The sequence below is a fragment of the Eucyclogobius newberryi genome, unplaced genomic scaffold (genome assembly GCF_026437365.1).
Source record: "Eucyclogobius newberryi isolate DKJ021-1_F unplaced genomic scaffold, fEucNew1.0.hap1 SCAF_2, whole genome shotgun sequence".
Lineage (NCBI taxonomy): Eukaryota > Metazoa > Chordata > Actinopteri > Gobiiformes > Gobiidae > Eucyclogobius > Eucyclogobius newberryi.
Genome location: NW_027315834.1, coordinates 21493211 through 21512211, shown reverse-complemented (window position 1 = coordinate 21512211; position 19001 = coordinate 21493211). Strand labels below are relative to the sequence as shown.

The window sequence follows — 19001 nt, the reverse complement described above, 5'->3', positions numbered from 1 at the left end:
GTCACTCTGGGTGTCACTCTGGGCGTCACTCTGGGCGTCACTCCGAGCGTCACTCTGGGTGTCACTCTGGGCGTCACTCCGGCGTCACTCTGGGTGTTACTCTGGGTGTCACTCTGGGCGTCACTCCGAGCGTCACTCTGGGTGTCACTCTGGGCGTCACTCTGGGCATCACTCCGGGCGTCACTCCGGGCGTTACTCCGGGTGTCCCTCTGGGCGTCCCTCTGGGTGTCACTCTGGGCGTCACTCTGTGTCACTCTGGGCGTCACTCTGTGTCACTCTGGGCGTCCCTCTGGGTGTCACTCTGGGCGTTACTCTGGGCGTCACTCTGGGTGTCACTCTGGGCGTCACTCTGGGCGTCACTCTGGGTGTCACTCTGGGCGTCACTGCGGGCGTCACTCTGGGTGTCACTCTGGGTGTCACTCTGGGCGTCACTGCGGGCGTCACTCTGGGTGTCACTCTGGGTGTCACTCTGGGCGTCACTGCGGGCGTCACTCTGGGCATCCCTCACATGCAATGCGGACGTATAATTTATAAGCACAAGACAAAATAGTAATTATTTCATTATTTCATATCTTGTTACTTGCTGTTCTCGTACTTGTTTTCCAAACACAGCTACAGTTACAAACAAGAGCCCTCTAGTAGTCAGCAATTACAATGAACACATTGTTCAATAGTACATTTATTTTTCACACTGCATGTACTTGGTAATACATCAAATATTAACATCAGAATATATGGCTCCATTTTCAAGGTACATGGTCATCCAAAATGATTACTTAAGTACCCTGTTTATACAAACAACTGAAAGTGCACACATAAACTTTTATTCAAGTTACCAGCACCACACGACAGAGCTTTAGTAGAAAAAAAATAATAGTAATATTACATTCAAAAACCTTGGTCTCCACTTAGCAAGTCCCTAAATTTTCCTCTTTAGAGCAAACAATAGCAGCAACTCAGTGTGACAGAAGGACATTCATGCACACAGTCTAAAATATAAAGGTATTTGGCACATCACATAAAATACAATGTCAAAGGATCAATCACACAGAACACTAAACTCAATTGTTATATAGAAGGGGAAAAATTAACATAAAATCTGTATTACAAAAAAGAACTAATTCGTCAGTCTTCCAAAGAGTTCTTAGTTTAAAAATATTTTGTTTCTAAACGTAGTGATATTAAAGAGATGTGTGATGAATGTCAAAATGCAGCACATTTTCTGGCTAGGCATGATCAGAATTGAGCTATAAGTAATTATAATATATTGCACTCCAAAAGCATTTACACTTACTTGCTTCATAAAAGGGTTGTGCTGGCCTGTTCCAACCATCTTGACAAACAAAACACTGGTATATAGATATAGAGTTAATAAGGTATTTAGTAATACTATGCTTATTATAACATCTTGTGTATATAAACATTGATATATAGATTGTTTTGACATTATTATATGAGAGATAACATTATTATAAGTTTCTATAAATATAGACTGGTAAACTGTATAACAGTTACCCAGCCGGATATAACACAATGCTATTCTATAATAATTATGTATTATTCAAACAAATAGAAGTAAATGCTTTCACACGTGGCCCACAAGGTAAACCCATGTGAACTTCTAGTGAATTGTGAATTGAAGCCTCCCATGCACAGAGAGAGTTCAATACAGGTCGAGACTGGTTTTCAAACAGGCCAGTAGGAACTGTACATCAGCATGCAGTCTGCAGGACAACAGCGATCTCTAGTGGGCAAATAGAGAAATGGACAGAATATATAAATTTATCACATAAATGTATATTAAAAACATAATTGTATTGGATTTGATCATTTGGTTGTTAAATCACCTAGAACACTAGTTTAGCTGAAAACACGTGATAACTTTATGGCCTTGAATCTACATTAATAACTTACTTTCTAAAATAATTAAAACTATGCAAGCCTTTCAACCTCTACAAACATACAAACATACTCCATGTATAATTTCTTTAACACATATTATCTTCACACCAGTGTTCTCTTGTGACTGAGACGCCTCCTGTTTAACCATTTACAGTATGGACAGAAAATAAAGATGAAAGGATTCCCTCAAATAGTGGAATCTGTCGTGACCTTAGTCTGGTGGGGCACACTTATGTGTTTGAGATGTGAGTGAGCTAGTGAGCATGTCCCGGGAAAACGTGAGCTATACATGTTTGTCAGAGACAAAAACACATAAAGCTTGAATGCCTCAGGCTTGGCCGGCAAGCTGCCCTGACTCCTTGGTAACTCCACTGTTATCTTCCACAGATGTACCAAACCACCAACCCCTAAAAGGAAACAAACACTCAACACTAACTTTACATGTAAAAGCCTGGGTTGAAAGATATGCAGGCAATGTCCACCATCACAGATGGCTAATTCACAAGTCAACCATAAAGGTCCAGCTGACTGAAAAAATAGATCATTTATAAAGTACAAGCGTCATGCAGTTGCTGCGAAAATGCCAATTCTTCTTAAAACATAACTCCACGTTTGTGTATGCAAATTCCAACAAGGGAACTAAAAGGTACATGACATACACAATTTGAAAATAAAATAAATTGTTTAAAGCCACACTCTACAACAAGTTGGCGTCAGTACCCTAAACTACAATCCAGAAGTTGCCATGTCAACTCATCAAATAGCACACCGTTAAACACTGATAAACATCTGTAGTCCTCATTGCCACAGACTATGCTTTTGTGACATTTGACATCTTTTCACAAGGTTGCACTAAAGATGCCAAAGACAGACATCCTTTGCACTAGAGATCAGCCTATGTGTTTTTTTCACGGCCTGTGCAGATTTAATAGAATCTAGAGCAGCCAATGCCCAATAAGTTCCATCTCTACATTGCACCCAAAATATACAGCAATCTATCTCAAAAGTCACTATCTATGTCACTACACCATCACACAGGAGCAAACATGTTTGTCACCCTAATACTGGTTGAGCCAAAATAAAATGAATGATCAGAGAGCTGCTAATGTGCAAGCTCCTCAATGAAGCGTCACCTAAAGGCCTGTCAGATCTACTATCGCTTTGATGAAGATAGTGTCGTCACGGATATATGAGTTCTTGGCATCAAGTTTGGAGAGAGGGCAGAAGAGTGGACATCCACTGGCAATGTTCATCTCACTCACAGGCCTCTGGAATGAGGAGGACGTGACATCAGGTCGAAAAGCATCTATGATGTGCTCTCTGTTACTCTGATCCAGCAGCATCAGTGTCACCTGGAGGTCAAAGGAAAATAAAGATGTTAGTTTGACTTTTGTTTAACCAACCATATGTCACAACTTTGTACCTTCTGGTTGAAAGGCCATTTGAGCAGAGCATCACTCAATCCCCGCATCACAACAAAGAACAGGGACAAGTGGCTTCCACGTCCCGTTCCGTCTCCATTCAGATAGATTCGCAGACACATCTTATAGCCGTACTTGCTCGTGTAAAAAGCTTGGAAGAACAAAAAGGCATGCATTATATTATACAATAAGTAATCATTTCTAGAACCGCTTCTAAATGTTAAGATTACCTGGTGAGAACATGGCAGGGGCTCGGCCAGCAATAGCATCTTGTCTCTTTTTTGCAAAATCAGAAATTCTCCAGATAAACACACCATCAAACGTAGTGGCAGACATCTCTCTCAATCTGCCCTCCATCTCAGCCACAGTCAGGTCCTTGAGTCCCACTGTCCGCTCCAGCTGTCGCACCTGTGTGGAGCACAGAGTACAGAGATGCATTTCATACATTGTTTTGCATTGTAGGAGAATTTAACATCAATTCAAATTGTACCTTATTACTAAGAGCTTCGATTTTATCTTGGTCCAATTTGTGTTGTCGATTACTTGCTTCCAGTGTAGTTGCAAACCTCTCAACCTCTCGGTTTAGAACACAGACCACATTTTCAAATGTGCCAGACTTGACTTCCAGTTCAGTGCATCTGCGTCCCAGTTCGGCCACTTTGGTCTTCTCATTGTGGAGCTGGAGCTCCAGTGCTGCCCCGACTGAGCTGGGCAAAGGGGTAAAGGAAGTGGACACAGATAGTGTAGGAGCCAGGGTTGAAGGCGGGGGCATAGGGGCAGAGGCTGGTCCAGGGGGGCCAGAGGTGGACAATGAGGAGGAGGCCGTTGCTCCCTGCACGGGAGGAACAGTGGTGGTATTGAGCTGGGACACCCTGGCCTCAAGCTCCTTTAGGGACTGTTGGAGCTCCACCAGTTTGTGTCCAGCTATCTCCAGCCCTTGAGGCTGCAGGCCCTCCATGCTGACTTTCATACCAATGATGTAGTGAAGAAGGAGATTGAGATGCTCATAGGCATAGGCACGCTCATGGTCATGAATCTTTTCTTTCTCTACCTAAGAGATGATAAAAAAAAAAAAAAAACATTTGATAAAGTTTCATAGTCTTAGAGTTACTGAAGAGAGCAAGTTGTCAACTTACAGACATATCACATCCCACCACATGAAATCGACAAGGAGTTCGAAATTTGCTGCAAAACTTAATATGGTCGACATACTACAAAAAAAACACGAGACCTGTCATTACTTTCAAATGAATATGGGGTAAAAATCAAGGTTCTTAACTGTAAGGAGTAAATGAAGTGTACCTTTTCTCTGGGTATTTTCTTTTTGGCACAGCCTTCACAGATCATTGGATACTTGGGACAGATCTCATCGTGGGCCTGTGGAAATAAGATTGTGTTTCAGTAATGGTAGAGTGAAGGTTGTTCTAGTGAGTGATAGTGGCCTGGAATAGAAATCCCTCAAGAAAATTCAAATTAGTAATTTCTAACCTTGATATTTTTAAAGTGAAATGGTTCCTTGCAGTATTTGCAGTTGAGTGTCCTCTCTGGGCATTCGCGCTCATTATGCCGCTCCTGTTCATTGAAGCGTATTCTTTCTTTACATGAAGGGCAGGGGATGACCATGTACTCACACTTCCCTTCGTGGGTCAGCTGGAAAAAGAATATTTAAGTTGACACAATGTCTATAAAAGCACACCTAAAACGCAGGAGCAAACCCACTAAGTCAAGTTATTACTTCATATTCTTTAATACTGCCTTTCCAAGTGCAATTGTCATTGACACAAACTGCTGACAGGCTCTCAACTTCTCTCCGGACAGCGTTGTCTGGAAAAGCCTAGAATAAAAAGTATTGACAGTGATAAAAAGTTAGATGGATGTTTTTGATGGCAGAATGGGTTCCTCTACTGCCTCGACACAAACAGTATCAAAGTGATCAAAAGTAATTTTGAAAGTGTATGATTTTATTCACATACATTGATACTCACACATCCTTGTTTCAGAATTGATGTAGACTCTTCAAATATATCTTCTTTGATGCATGCGTTGCATTTCTGTGGCCCACTGCTGTCAACATAACGATATAGAAGTTTATATCAATGTGGTCCGGGAAAGTATCATGGTGATAAAACTGCTCAGCGCCTCACGTGACGGTCCTGTTGAAGCAGTAGGAGCAGAAGCGATGTCCACACTGGGCCTGAACAGGTCGTCTGAGGATGTTGTGGCAGCAGTTGCACAGGTGCTTATCCTCCAGCTTGTTGCCCAGAATCTTTTTGGGGAACCCAGGTTTATTGCTCTCCATGGATGAGGGAGGGGACGGTTCTTGTGTGGCCATCCTGTCTGTTTACGAGAGACACTTAGACAACAGGTATTTCTGCTTAATACATTCAACAAACTTCTGCAGGGGCACTCAGCAGAAACAGAATTGCACATGAAGAAAAGCATGTTTGAGGCATATATGAATCCCATTTGTCTGATGTTCTGTTATTTAGTCATAAAGCAGTCATAACAGACCCAAGCCACATTAGTCAATCGTGTAAACATCTCTCTAGTGTCCACAGCAGTGGCATCCCTCCTCTCAGCATCCTCATCCCAGAGCATCCTAGGCCACAGCCGAATAGGCCCACACCCCTTGTTTACACTCGCATGGCACATCCATGCCTCCTTGGAGCTGATTTGGCACCAACCGCTAATCGCCAGCCGCCTCTGCCTCTGTCCAGACGGCGCACGGAGCTCTGGCCACTGAGAGAAACGCTGACGAATGACACGCTCATTGTCTGTGCGCGGGCTGCTGCTCGCCGCTGTTGCTAAGCTATGTTCAGCAGTCAGAAGTCCACTCTGCGCCACGCCCCTTTAACACAGAGCTGCTGCATCCGAATAACAAGTGCACTCGCACAAACAGGGACCAACATGCTATTGCGACTGGCGGGGTTAGCACTTACCAGCGTTTAGTCTAAACTGTCATCATATGCACGGACTGTACATCCACTTTTCCACGCGAAGTGACGCTCTCGCTGGATGCAGAGATTAAATCTGGCGTTGCAGGAATTGTGATGTATTTTGTTGAGCATTAGCCACATAATAGAGCTGTGGGTCCACAAAGCGTCGACTGTTATTGTCAAATATCGCCATTGCTTTTTCAGATTGGCTCTTACGTCATGCGGTGGGTTCAGCAGTGGTTGAGAGGCAGACAAGGTGTGGAGCCAGGCCTGCCATTGGTCCAAAATTCAAGAGTGGGCGGAGGCTTTGGGGCAAAACAAAACAAGCCTCTGTGGAAAATATATAAATAGCTTTTTCATTTCATTTATAAACAATCATAAGGTTCAGTTTTATTTGATTTGCATTATACACTTTAGAGAATTAACAGTTGAAGAAAACAAAAGCTTGAACACTTGCACTATTATAAAAGGAAGGCGCTTAGTGTTCTTGAGGACGTTTTGCACAGAAAATATTAGTAGGATCAATTAATGAATGACTAGTAACAATGTGTTGTGAAAAATTGTTTTAGCACACAAACAATCCACACAAAACCCACAACTAACAGGATATAAATATATTTTATTAATTCTTTGTTGTGAAAAAGAAAGAGAAGAGAGAAAAAAAGCTATATATTGACCTTTTAAGTGTTATGGAGGCAGACTTCCATTCAACTGTGCATTATACAATGTTGACACATGTTCAAATATCACAATAGACATTTCAATTTAAGAAAGACCAGCAAGTCATTTTTTAATATCATAGATCTAGGATTCATATAATAATATTATAATTCATATGATTCAATCATAAATCTAGGAGATCTTATAAGAAAAGCTTATATTATATCAGTATATTTAAAATTGACTGCAGTTTAAACCTGTCCTAACCATTTCTAAACAGACAATACAATTCAGACACAGTGTCTTATGTCTCATCGAGCAGCTTCTGAAGATTTCTTTGAATCTTTGAAAAAAACAAACAAAACAAAAAAACATTAGATGTAAACCTGCGCAGGTACTTACCAATACCAAACCTCACTGATCACCCAAGTTAACATTAAAGTATATCCACAAAGGATCACACACAAACTGACTGGCAAATACCATTTGAAATTTGAATTACAATGTAATGCAAAATCCATCCTAAATCCATTAACAATACTGTGTCTACAACTGATTTGTGACAACATTTGGAAGCTACTTGTTCTTTGCCAATGCACCACACCCAATGAAAATAATTTCTTTATGCAAAATAGCACCTGCTACACAAAGAAAACCCAAATATAAAAAGTATGGATGTTCCCAAACTGGAAATACAAACCTTTTCTAACTTGAACAAATTGGTAGAAAGCTCCCCATATATTTCAGCACTCACGTCATCCTGGGGTTTGTGGCTTACAGTCTTACTGCAAAAAGAATGATAGTCATTAAATGAAACATGTGATGTATTATTACAATTTGTACAATGAACTTACGGAATATTTCCTCCCATTGACAATAAGGAGTTCAAGCGATGCTCAAGAGCCACAATCTTAAATGCCATGTAACAGGAGGAGAGGACAAGGACACTAACTCTGTGAAGACACATGAGACCATAGGAATAAGTCTTAACACAAGAACTGTGCTCCGAGTCAGACTGCACTGAATCAAAGTGTACTCACAGAAATAAATAGACAAAAAGAATGGCATTTAGCGGCACATGCTGAGACAATCTTGAGCTGTGAGACGAGGGCCGAGCAGTCTCGAGTGACCCTGCAATGATTACGCAAAACAAAAGTGTACAATCAATATTTCAGTATGTGATGAATTATGTGTGGGAGAAAACATTACTGCATAGTTCAATCACTATTACTTAAAGGCGCACTATGCATAATAGAAACAAGCCATTCCATTGGTTCACTTAGGAGCGATCGGCCCTTAAGCGTTTCCACTGACTGGACCGTACCGGCCTGTTTAAGTGTAGAAGGAGCTACACACAATGTACACACACAACAGCACAATGGGCTGGACTATGTCACATTAAAAAAAAAAACAATGATAAATGTTTTAGTTGTAACATTTTAATAAAATGTAGTTATTGTGTTATAAACAGTTTCTATTTTTTATGGCTATGAGTACAGTTTTTTTTTTTTTTTTTTTCACATGACGTTGATAGATTTAATAATTACAGAAACATTAGCAATAAACCTAAGGCATTGTACATTTTTAGCAGAAGTTTTGAATTCTTGCCTGCCCAAAAGAATCATGAGTAATCTGTTACGAAGGATCAGTGTGTTTCTCTTTTATAAATAATAACTTAGCATTTTTACTTGTAGCTCCATGTTTTTGACTTGGAGACTGGAGATGGACATCTGCACAGACTGAGACGTCCCCACTGTTCACTGCACTTAAGAAAGAGTCTTCTGAAAAGTCATTCATTGGAGAGAGAAAGGAAATTAAAAAACAAGATATTTCTGATCTGAACTTTCTGATTTGATCATATATGCCTTGTATTTTGCAATGAAAACAGGACAGACCAAAGGCTTAAATTTCACCTGGCAAAGAGCCAACCATAAACAAAAGTATTATTCCAGCACTTGTGACACCTGACACTGACATTCACAATAGTGAAAGGAGCAACTGTTCAACTGCAATGAAATCACACCAGGGTCTGGAGTTTGTGATCCAGAGCTGCTACTCTCCATCATTTCCTGACATCGCTGCTGCACAACTCCATCCAAGTCTGATAAGTGTCCAGAAAAATCCTGCAACACAAACACAGGGAAACACACGATAATAAATATACTTTGATTGTATGAGAGCATGTTTTGCAAGAAAACATCTTTTAAAAGAACAGGACAAACCCCAGACTGACCAGAGGAAGAGGTGAGGGGCACCTCACTCTGAAGCTGTTTTTACAAGAGGAAATAACTGGACTGCTACACACATTGTCCACCTGTGGAGTTGAACAAAAGTGACCACAAACTCATGTTAAAACAAATAGCACATCATAAATTAATGTAACTTTTATGACAAATATAGCAGTGGTATTAACCTCCAGATGGTTGCAAATGGACTTGAGAAGTTTAAAAGTTGTGTTACGAGACAAGAAGGACACAAAGACATGCTGCAAAGTCAAAGTAAATATGAATGACTGTAGTGTGTAATGTGTGGACTAATCTGGAGAGCTTCAGTCACAGGGAACTCACCTGTTCATTTGCAGTTTCTATGACAAGGGCATTGGGCACTAGTAGAGCAGTCTTTGTTTTCTTAAAAAATGTGACGGATATAACAGGGATGACAATCTAGGGATGGATTCAAATAAAATGTTACAACACTCCATATAAGAATGTAATAAAGCAAATGCAAAAAGCTAATGACAAGATATTGATCTAACCTTAGTATCCCGACCAAACACTTTGGAATGAAAACAGATCCAGTTCTCAGAGACAAACATTTTCCCCTGGTATAGAATCTCTCTTTGAAGAGCGCACGTATAACCTGTGACCCAAACACAACAGCAGACATGTGAAAACACGTTCTCATCTATGCGTTTGGATTCATCACACTTACTTTGCTTGAGCAGTTCATCTTTGCTTACTTCTTTAAATAACTTATGATACTGTGCATCTGTCTTTGAAAGCTGCAGGCAAAAGTATAATTTAATTTAAAAATTCAAAACATAAGAGGGGTTTGGTGTATTTACCTGACTGGGCTGTTTTTTTTTCCTCTCAAACTTAGTTTCATAGTCAACTGCACTGAGCAGGGGCAATCGCGGCTCCACTGGTTTCAAACTAAATAGAAAGTTAGTAACATAATAACACATGAAGGTTTACATGAAGAGAACATACACTTTATATGCAGTGCAAACAAAACTGAATAACATTAAACCCTCTATATTGAACCATTTGCGAGGCAAATCCTAAACCCAAACACATGTAAATGAGAGAACTCTCCTATATAGACTGCACAGACTGTGTAAACACAGAATATGCAGGTACAGCAAAACAAGGCACACTAGCCCAACACACCAAGTGGCCTCTAACTATTAAGTTTGCCTAATGATATTTCAACACACTATATATAAAACATAGGCCTACCTGTTCCCAGGAGTCTTCTTCCTGCTGTCTGGTCCAGTGTCACACAGTGTCTTCAGGTCTGACTGTCGTCTCCTCCTCTGTCTCCTCTCACCTCCATTATCCACCTCACATCTGCAGACACAGGCCTACATTATTATGCAAACAAGATTTATAAAGGTTGTGATCCACCAGAAGTACCAAGGTGAGAATCTTCACTTTGTAAATGAGAAACACTTTTCCATATGTAGTATTACTCTATACATCCATCTTCTGCCAGCAGAATTACATCCCTGCATAAACAAAGTCAATCTCTTCTAAAGTGCACTCGATGGTTAGACCTACGTGGGCCGCCAGTTCCCTCGGGAATCTTTGGGAAGCTGCTCCGGGCAGAATAACGGGCTCATGGGGCTGTCCGGTTGTTCGGCCATTAGTACCATGGTTCACATTTTACACGTTATGTCCATCTGCGTTCCTCTGTTGTTATTGTCCCAACGATAAAGGAGAAGTTTCAGGAAGACCAAAGGAGCCGACGGGAAAAGTTGTCTCGATGAGCGAGGAAACAGAGGAGGAGCCGGGAAATGGGAGGAGGACTGGGAAGACACCGGGACATGGAGGTTATTACACAACCGTTCATTATTATAAGTTATATCTACTTTTACCACTGTATTGTAGCCCAAACATACCCTAACATGAAATGGGCACAGTCAGTACACAAAGTAACTTGTTTCAACTTATTGGTATGTGCTGCTGGATTTAGGGCAGACCAAAGTCGCTGTAAATTTACCTAAGCCTGACCGAATAACATCGGTCTGACCGACTTACATCGGTCTGACCGACTTACATCGACCTGAGACTGACTTACATCTGTCTGATGGTGACTTTTGTAATATTATTGTCCAGCGTTGTAAGTGATAGCGTATTCCAGTAGGAGGCGGCAGAGTGATAACTAAAACCAACCACTATTAAGATAAGATAAGATAAGATATTCCTTTATTGTGCCACATGGGGAAATTTCATTGGTGCAACGCAGGTAGATACAGAGGTAGATACAGAAGAACAGATCACTTATAGGAAGTCTGAAAAACACTTTCAGTAGAAGATCTCCTATAAATAAATAAATATATTGGCCTAATAAAGAAGGGTTAGGTCATAAACATGACTTATTTGTGTCCAAAAATATGAAATGCACGGATCAAATATTGCTTTTACTGATAATGTAATGTTAATTTATTCTTAATTGGTATTTTGGTTATCAAGATGATTATCCAATCAGAAAGCTGAATGAGCCTCTCATTTAGGTTGCCAGTTCCTGTGGTTTAAACCAGTGGGAAAAAAACAGTGGTTAAAACCAGTGGAAATAAACCTAAAAGCCTGCCATACAGATGGTAACAACAAACAATGTGAACACAGGACCTTCCTGTGCAGACATGCTCAAGTATAGGCTACAGGAAAGTATTTCTGACATAAGCTCACTGCTTTGCCATTTGTGGCCTTTTTTGGAGTCTTGTTTAAGGGCCCCAGATACAGTATAACCCATGCATTGTAAACAATTCTGAATCTGCATTTCATGTTTAAAATCTCTCCCCAGATGCTCTTTATGTAGTCACTAGTCTAGTACAGGAGGACAGATAAAGGGAAGGCATTTATAAATGGGGTTTGTGTGTGGAGCGCGCATATATATATACACGTGAAAAGGAGGTGGAGGCACAGTGCAAAAATAGTGCTTGTGACGGGGAAGATTGAAGTCCTGTTAAGTGCTCTGCTTGAAAGCATGTCTGGCCTCATTAGCTGTCAGTTGTAACAATACTGAACTGGCAGTGAAGACAGGTTGGAGTCTAGTGGTCATAAATCACTCCTCGACAGCTGCCTGACAAGCTGGGAACCAGTACAGGCACGGGCACCCTTTCCACTTCCACACAGCACAATGTGTGCACTTGTTGTGTGAACACATCTACAAAATCATCACTGTTGTCCTGAAAACACAATGAGTTCAAGCCAGCTTTGTTATTCAAGAAATTCCTTTCATGTCAGAGGTGCCTGTATATTTGTGTGAATGTACTATTCTTGTGTGTGTCCATTAGGTAGATGAGCAGTGGAGAATGACTTGTGTGGGATGGTGGGGGCTAAAGAGCAGGTCGAGCAGGTCATTAATCATGGCCTGTGACATGCAGAGCATGAGGCCAGGGCTCCTTCTGCATACAGCTGCTGGGCCACACTCAGAGCACATCCAATGTGCTGACCCTGATCGCTCCCACTCCCAGCGCCTGTGGCTCTCATCTGTCCCACTCCCTCACTCTTTCTGTCAGTCATGCGTGCTGTCAACTCTCCTCCTCCTGACCGGCTGCAGCACACCTCAGGCTAACTACTCCACCACTTCACAACAATGTTTACTTTTCATGTGACAAAAATGAGAATAAAATAGCGTTAGACATGAACGCCATCAAAGTATGTTTGTAAACCTCTGTGTTGCCTGTTATACAAGTTCACCGTTTGCTGCTTTCAAATATGAAAGGAACACATGCAGTGCAATCTCCTTGTCAGTCTCATCCGCTCGAGGTGACGTCAGACAAACCTGCAGCTGCTTGCATAATGATAAAAGCCAGTCAGGCTTTAAGACAGGGAACACTGTTTCATCATTCACAGCAAGTAAATCACTGAGTCCAGGCGCAACGCATATGTTGAAAACCAATCTCTTATCAGCCTATTTGGAGAACATCTGGACTTTCTGAAGATTTTGGCAGAGCTTGAGCTGGAAGTTTTTACAATGAGAGCTAATTTTGTTGACAGTGTTGACACTCACTAAAGTTGATCTTGTATACGTCATGTTGTATACAACTAAAATGAAGATAAAAGCCGGCCCTAAATTTTGCCTCTATTTTAAAAATTACTTCCATGTACATACATTTTTTACACTTTAATTTACCAGATGCCTTTTAGCGTTTCCCCTCAAATACAAACCCCAAGTAAAACACACACACTTCCTGTCTGTTCTGAGTCAGTGGCAGAGATCAGGTCTGCTGCAAAGACTAAACAACAGCTTTTGAGTAGAGTTTCGCTCACTCATTAATCATCCTGACAGGCTGAAAAACAACATTTCCTCCTTAATGACTGTATTTTAGTAATCACGTCTGCTTCTTTCCAGGCAGCCATCTCTTTTTCATTCTTTCTATATGTGTGCTTAGTTCCCAAGTCTGTGCGTGGCATGTGTACAGTAGACCCCACTATACAGTATGTGCAGCAAATGGGAGAGTGTAATGGTGAGGATCCAGCTGCGGAAGGCACGGTGTCATCTCAAAGTGTGGCTTAAAACCGCTGACACACACTGGGCTTCTCCACTGCTCCCTGCCAAAGCACGTTTTTCCATCAAGCACCAGGTCTGTGATGCATGAGAGCTGACAAGTGAGCTAGCAGCCCTTAAAGCACGAGCAAATCAAAAGCAGCTGGGGCTATGCACATTTGTACAGAAACCATAATTGCATTTGCCCTCTTGTACACTGTTGAACTCCCCCTGAACACACAGGCCTGGACCTCAAGAGCTAGCAGCTCTGCTTTTGGAAATAAAAATATCTTTGTGATGTATTGTTAGATATGAGTAATTTGGAACACAGCCCTTTATCATTATCATAGGTTTTTGTGGAGTAAGTGACAAAACTGTATTTCCATCATTCCTCTATCTGTGGGTGGATTTAAGAGACGGGCCTATGAAACATCAGTATAGCAGAGCCGACATCTGTGTCCGCTTTATTTTTGGCCCACTTGAAAAGCTCTCACGGTAGGATGATCGATGAAGTGATAAAGTTGGAAGGGAGACAAATGAAGGCAGTTTCTCTGGAAATGATTGTGTGATCTGACTCACAGACAATTCAGCATCAAGGCACATGCAAGAGTAATGCATATATCCTTAAGGGAAACAAATACTCGATAAATCTGGTCCTCCCTTTCCTTTTGCAGCAGGTTTTGTGTAAAGAAAAGTAAAAAGCCTGTCACAATGAAGGAGTAGCAATACACTCTGTCATCATTAATCACTCGGCCTGACGAGGCAGACTGAAGACTTTTCAAGCAATTCTTTTTTATATCTCTATATATGAGAATATACTTTATTTTACAAAAAAATGGTCTGTCATCTAAGGTCTCTGAAGAAATCGAAATACTTACACGTAACATAAACTGTACACCTAAAACTACTATTCACTTAAACTACTGCAAAACTAAAACTACTAACTTACTTAAAAGTAGTGAGTAAACCAGGCTTTTGATTGTGTGTAAAATATTAGCTTATTGTAATTATAAATATAATGTTGACATAGTTTACAATTCTAATTTCCATCACAGTAAATATAATTTCACTTAACAAATGTATTAAAAATAAATATTTTGAGTCTAATATACAAATTGAGGTTCAGGTGAAATAGCACTTTCATGTGTATTACATGGTATTACATGGTTCTTGTTATCAGTCTGAGCTGGAGTTATGTAGTACTCAACTCTGCAAATGTCACATGGATGTTTTTTGCTTTAAAGAAGAAAGTACTATGCTCTCCAGTTACTTCTCTGCCAGTCTGCTGTGACCCTCAGTCTCCTCCTGAAAGAGACATGAGTGACCAGTGTGGGTCATCCATCCTTTGCCAAGAGTGTCAGAGTGTCATGTTGCTCGGAAACAACACATTACTGCTGCCAATCACACAGTTGTCTGGGTAACTTGAGTGACTGTCAGAGAGTCATCTTGAGCACATACAGCTCTTTGGCTCTGATGCATATCGGTCTCTTGACAGTTCTGACATTTCTATAAAGCCTCAGCCACACATGCAATTAATCTAAAGGCAGTTAAGAACTGCACGGCAACTTCAAGTGCACAAGTCTTACTTTTAAATCAATGCTTAAAAATATGGAGGAACGCTGCAGTCTAAATCCGCTTAAGATAAGTTTTGTGTTTTGAAGAAAATACAATTTTAGGTAAAGCAATGTACAATAAAGAAAGAAAACAAGATGTAAATTCAAAGAAATTTATTAAACAAAATCTCCCCCTTTTCCATTAGTTACTTTACAAAAGGAAAAAAAAAACATCTCAGTTGTATTGTTTGCACTGAGATCTTTTTAGAGTGAGATGTGATTAGGACATTCAAAAATGTGTTTGAAAACACAACGTAACTGGGTTTCTGTAAACAAGAGTATTAGATTGTATGTAAAATAAATACAGTATTTCTGTACTGAAATGTATCTATTGCAAATCAAGGCAAGGACATTAATGTAGCATAGCGTACACACATGCCTCATTTAGAAGTGGACTTATGTCAGCACATAACCCATTATATTCATTGCCAGAGGGGCAGTTACAACTCAGTATGGAGAAATGTGCTGACATGCAGGATGTATGTGTTCAATGTTGGTTAGAAGTAGCCTTCGGCCTGACCAAGAAAGCTAATGTTTCAAAGTTTCTGTTTCTGCTGTATTAACCACATTTAGAGAGTGGGCATCACTGGTATCCAAGGGATGAAGCAGATCCAAGTCTCTGTCCATAAAGAGCATAGTGCGGGTAGTATGGCCCGGTAGTGGGCAGTGAGTGTAGAGAGAGCGATGGAGGTCCAGGGGGCAGGTGGACTTTACTGTAGGGGTGGTACCGGGACAAACCCAGGCTTGGTGGTGCTCTCATTGACAGAGAGCCTGGGCTGCTCTGATGTGGGATGTGTAGGTGACAGGAGGCTGGTCCGGAGGAGGAAGCAGAGAGCATCTTACTGTCCAGCCCCACAGGAAAAGCTGTGTGTGTGCGTAAATGAGACAGGAGCTCTTCTGACGTAGCAAAGCGTTTGTCACACGGTCCACCAGCAGAAACCCAGTTACACACATGAGGCGGAGGGTCGTTTGGAAGCATAAAGCTGTAGGAGTACAGGGGGTGAGACAGGGAGGTGGTGGATGACAGAGAGCTGGGGTGGAGGGAGTGCAGAGGGTGTGAGGGGTACACCAGTGGAAAAGTGGACTTTAAAGTGGATGAGGGGTCATGGATGCAAGAGTTGCAGTTGCTCCCTCCAAGATGGGACATTCCAGGATAAGTGAGACAGTAAGGGTCCCTGCATAAACCCTGCATAAAGGAAGGAGGGGAGGCGCCAGTGAGAGGACTGGAGTTTGGGTGTTTACCCGGGACAACCATGCTCCCCATGCTGAGGCCGGATTTGGGGTCCAGACCAGGACCAAATTGGGATGGATAGCCAGCATAAGCCCCCACAACAGATCCATGGTATCCCATGTTGGAGCCATGCAGTGGGAATATAGGTTGGCTGTTCTTGTATGGAGAGATTGGTCTGATATGTCCAGGGCCCAGGGTTGACTGAGCAGGCTCTGTTTTGCCTCCATCAAGGTTGGAGGGGCCCTCGCTGCTGCTGTTGCTGCTGTTCGTACTGGCACGGACTTGGCTGGAGTTTGCAAGGTGTGGGCTGTCTGCAATGGTCCGATTTCCTTCATTGTCTTTTTTAGAGAGACTTGTGCTGGTGCTGGTGGGGCTGCCCTGTTCAGGGGCACTGTCTCCACTGTGGCTTTGGGAGTGGAGAGGCGGCTGCTGCCCACTGGGAGAATGACTGCTCTTGTGAGTCATTGGCTGAGTGTGTCCTGGAGGTGTGCTGCTGCTCACCCTGGAGGCAGGTGACTGAGGGTGGGCCGGGTACGGTGGTTGGCTGCTGGATGAGTTATTATTAGTACTAGCATTAGTGCCAGGGACCCGGAAACCCACTTTGTCTGAGCTGCCGTTGGAAGCAGTGCTGCTGTCCCTCCGACTTTCCCCGCTGCCTTTGTTATAGGGTTTGAAGCTGGACTTATCCTCCTGTGAGGGCCGATGCTCACTCAACTTCAGGCTGGAGATGGATGAGCGACTGCTGGACTCCTTGTCGCCATGGCTGCAGGAGGAACCCAGCTTAGATGATGGAGTATCTGACTTTCCGATCTGAGAACATGTCTGTGCAAGAAGGGCTAATGGACTCTTCTTGGCATCCAGCTACAAAACACATGAATTCTGATCAGATTAACACAATAAGAAATGTAATTAAAATTAATTAAACAAAAAAGGAGCTACACTTATGTCATATTATAGACTTTTTATGGTAATTTAACTATTAAAATAATTTAGGTTAGAATTAGCCCTTTACTGACACCACAGTTCTCTATGAGTGGTTTGCAGTTTGAACAATGCTCTTACTTGTGTTGAGTTCTGGTTACTTTTCCCACTGTTAAAAAGTATGTAGTGACAAAAGCTTCATGTTGACAATAGTAAATGATTGAAACTCCACCTTACCTTCAAATAGTGTGTGATTTTGTGTGTTTTCATTTTAAATACCAGAATCTGTGCATGATTTAGTGCTGTGTCCGTCCATTAAATCAGATATTATGATGCATTTTACGATCAAACTTTCACTAGTCTTTTTTCTCCCCCAAACAGCCTATTATGTCTACTCTTGCTTGAGTAATACGATTCTAAAGTAATGTTACTCTTACTTAAGTACACATCATGGCTACTCTACCCACTTCTGCCCATAACTTGGTGGTTATAGTCCGAAGTTCAACCTGATCTGAACAGATAAAGTTCTGACATACCTCGATGCTCACGGGCGCAGAGGTGAGGGGTTGTAAATATTCCGGGTGCAGCAAGTGTCCAGTGTGCGCTGTCAACATTTTGAGAACTCGAATGGGAAGTCTCTTGGCCTGGCGCGCGGGATCGGAGCGGGTCGACGCAAATACTACAGCTCCTGGACAAGAATGTGTTCCATGAGATGACTTTGGAACCTCGCTCCGCTCACTTAAACAATCCGCAGCTGTCACGGTAGAGGAATCTTTCATTGGAGAAAGTCCGCACTCTTTTGTTTGGTGTGACAGTCCAAATTGGTGTAAATCAAGTGTACACCTTCAGCATTTAACCAGACAAACCTGTAATAATCCTGTAGTAAATCGACGTCCTTACGTGTCCCCGAGGGCTGGGAATAAAGATTTTTAGTCCGAACCTATTTGGTCAGAAGCATTTTGAGTCCCTTTTATAGTAAACATCCTAAATAGTTCCACGGCTGCTGCGTCGCTCATCTGCAATGTTAATCAGAGAAAAAGAAGACAAAAGCGCACTTGATAGTTTCCACGCGCTCGCACAGACCCCGGGCTGTCCTCACTCCAGACTCTGCAGCTCAGTGATCACAACAGAGCTTCAAAGCGCTGCAGCCGCGGAGCGCGAGCCCGCCGTGACTGCGTCATCACGTACGTGGACAGGATACGCCCACGGGGCGTGGCCATGCCACGCTGGTGAATAACACCAATGCAACCCATGTTTTAAGTCTCATCTGCAGATCATTGCTGGTCATTTAGAAATGGTATTTGACAACAGGTTTACTTCTTTGAGGATGGTCAGTTCCCGGGCACTTTGTGCTCTGCTCCTCTGTGAAAGCTCTGTTTGGAGTTGCCCTGATCTGACCTGTTCGAGATCATCTTGTCACATGTAAACACAAGTTAGGAGTCATGAAGATATCTGAGAGATGTGTGAACCAGACAGAACACTTTTTTCCCCTGAACGATTACTGAATGTCATCTAAAGTTCACATTTTACATACATCATTCTGTCATTCTGAAGCCTTTAATCTGTTTTTCTTTTCCCTTCAACATTTAACTCACAACTAACA

General features: G+C 41.9%; 3 protein-coding genes across 6 annotated transcripts; all 3 read right to left on the bottom strand.

The window, feature by feature from the left end:
• Positions 1–661: 661 nt before the first annotated feature.
• On the bottom strand, positions 662–6523 carry LOC140367774 (TNF receptor-associated factor 2-like). Of its 2 annotated transcripts, none has more exons than XM_072454416.1 (11): positions 6263–6523; positions 5468–5660; positions 5297–5387; positions 5059–5157; positions 4812–4973; positions 4626–4700; positions 4460–4534; positions 3814–4374; positions 3554–3731; positions 3326–3474; positions 662–3254 (listed from the first exon to the last, which is right to left on the bottom strand). In XM_072454416.1, exons 2-11 carry the CDS (start codon positions 5653–5655, stop codon positions 3036–3038), a joined length of 1797 nt encoding a protein of 598 aa, XP_072310517.1. In that variant the 5' UTR covers positions 5656–5660; positions 6263–6523; the 3' UTR covers positions 662–3035. The 2 variants fall into 2 exon arrangements, with proteins under 2 accessions (XP_072310517.1, XP_072310518.1); XM_072454417.1 differs by having other exon boundaries at positions 5309–5387.
• Positions 6524–6927: 404 nt separating this feature from the next.
• Positions 6928–10936, bottom strand: LOC140367776 (GRAM domain-containing protein 2B-like). 3 transcript variants are annotated; one of them, XM_072454422.1, is made up of 14 exons: positions 10699–10936; positions 10378–10488; positions 9984–10071; positions 9851–9920; positions 9675–9778; positions 9487–9582; positions 9333–9404; positions 9153–9233; positions 8943–9042; positions 8608–8697; positions 7960–8050; positions 7774–7872; positions 7620–7704; positions 6928–7262 (listed from the first exon to the last, which is right to left on the bottom strand). In XM_072454422.1, exons 1-14 carry the CDS (start codon positions 10791–10793, stop codon positions 7224–7226), a joined length of 1221 nt encoding a protein of 406 aa, XP_072310523.1. In that variant the 5' UTR covers positions 10794–10936; the 3' UTR covers positions 6928–7223. The 3 variants fall into 3 exon arrangements, with proteins under 3 accessions (XP_072310523.1, XP_072310522.1, XP_072310521.1); XM_072454421.1 differs by having other exon boundaries at positions 6930–7262; positions 8608–8700; positions 10699–10935; XM_072454420.1 differs by lacking the exon at positions 6928–7262 and having other exon boundaries at positions 7439–7704; positions 8608–8700.
• Positions 10937–15345: 4409 nt separating this feature from the next.
• Positions 15346–18551, bottom strand: LOC140367775 (zinc finger protein 703-like). Its single transcript, XM_072454419.1, has 2 exons — positions 17935–18551; positions 15346–17338 (listed from the first exon to the last, which is right to left on the bottom strand). The coding sequence occupies exons 1-2, from the start codon at positions 18175–18177 to the stop codon at positions 15830–15832; spliced, it is 1752 nt and encodes a 583-aa protein (XP_072310520.1). The 5' UTR covers positions 18178–18551; the 3' UTR covers positions 15346–15829.
• Between the last annotated feature and the right edge of the window lie 450 nt (positions 18552–19001).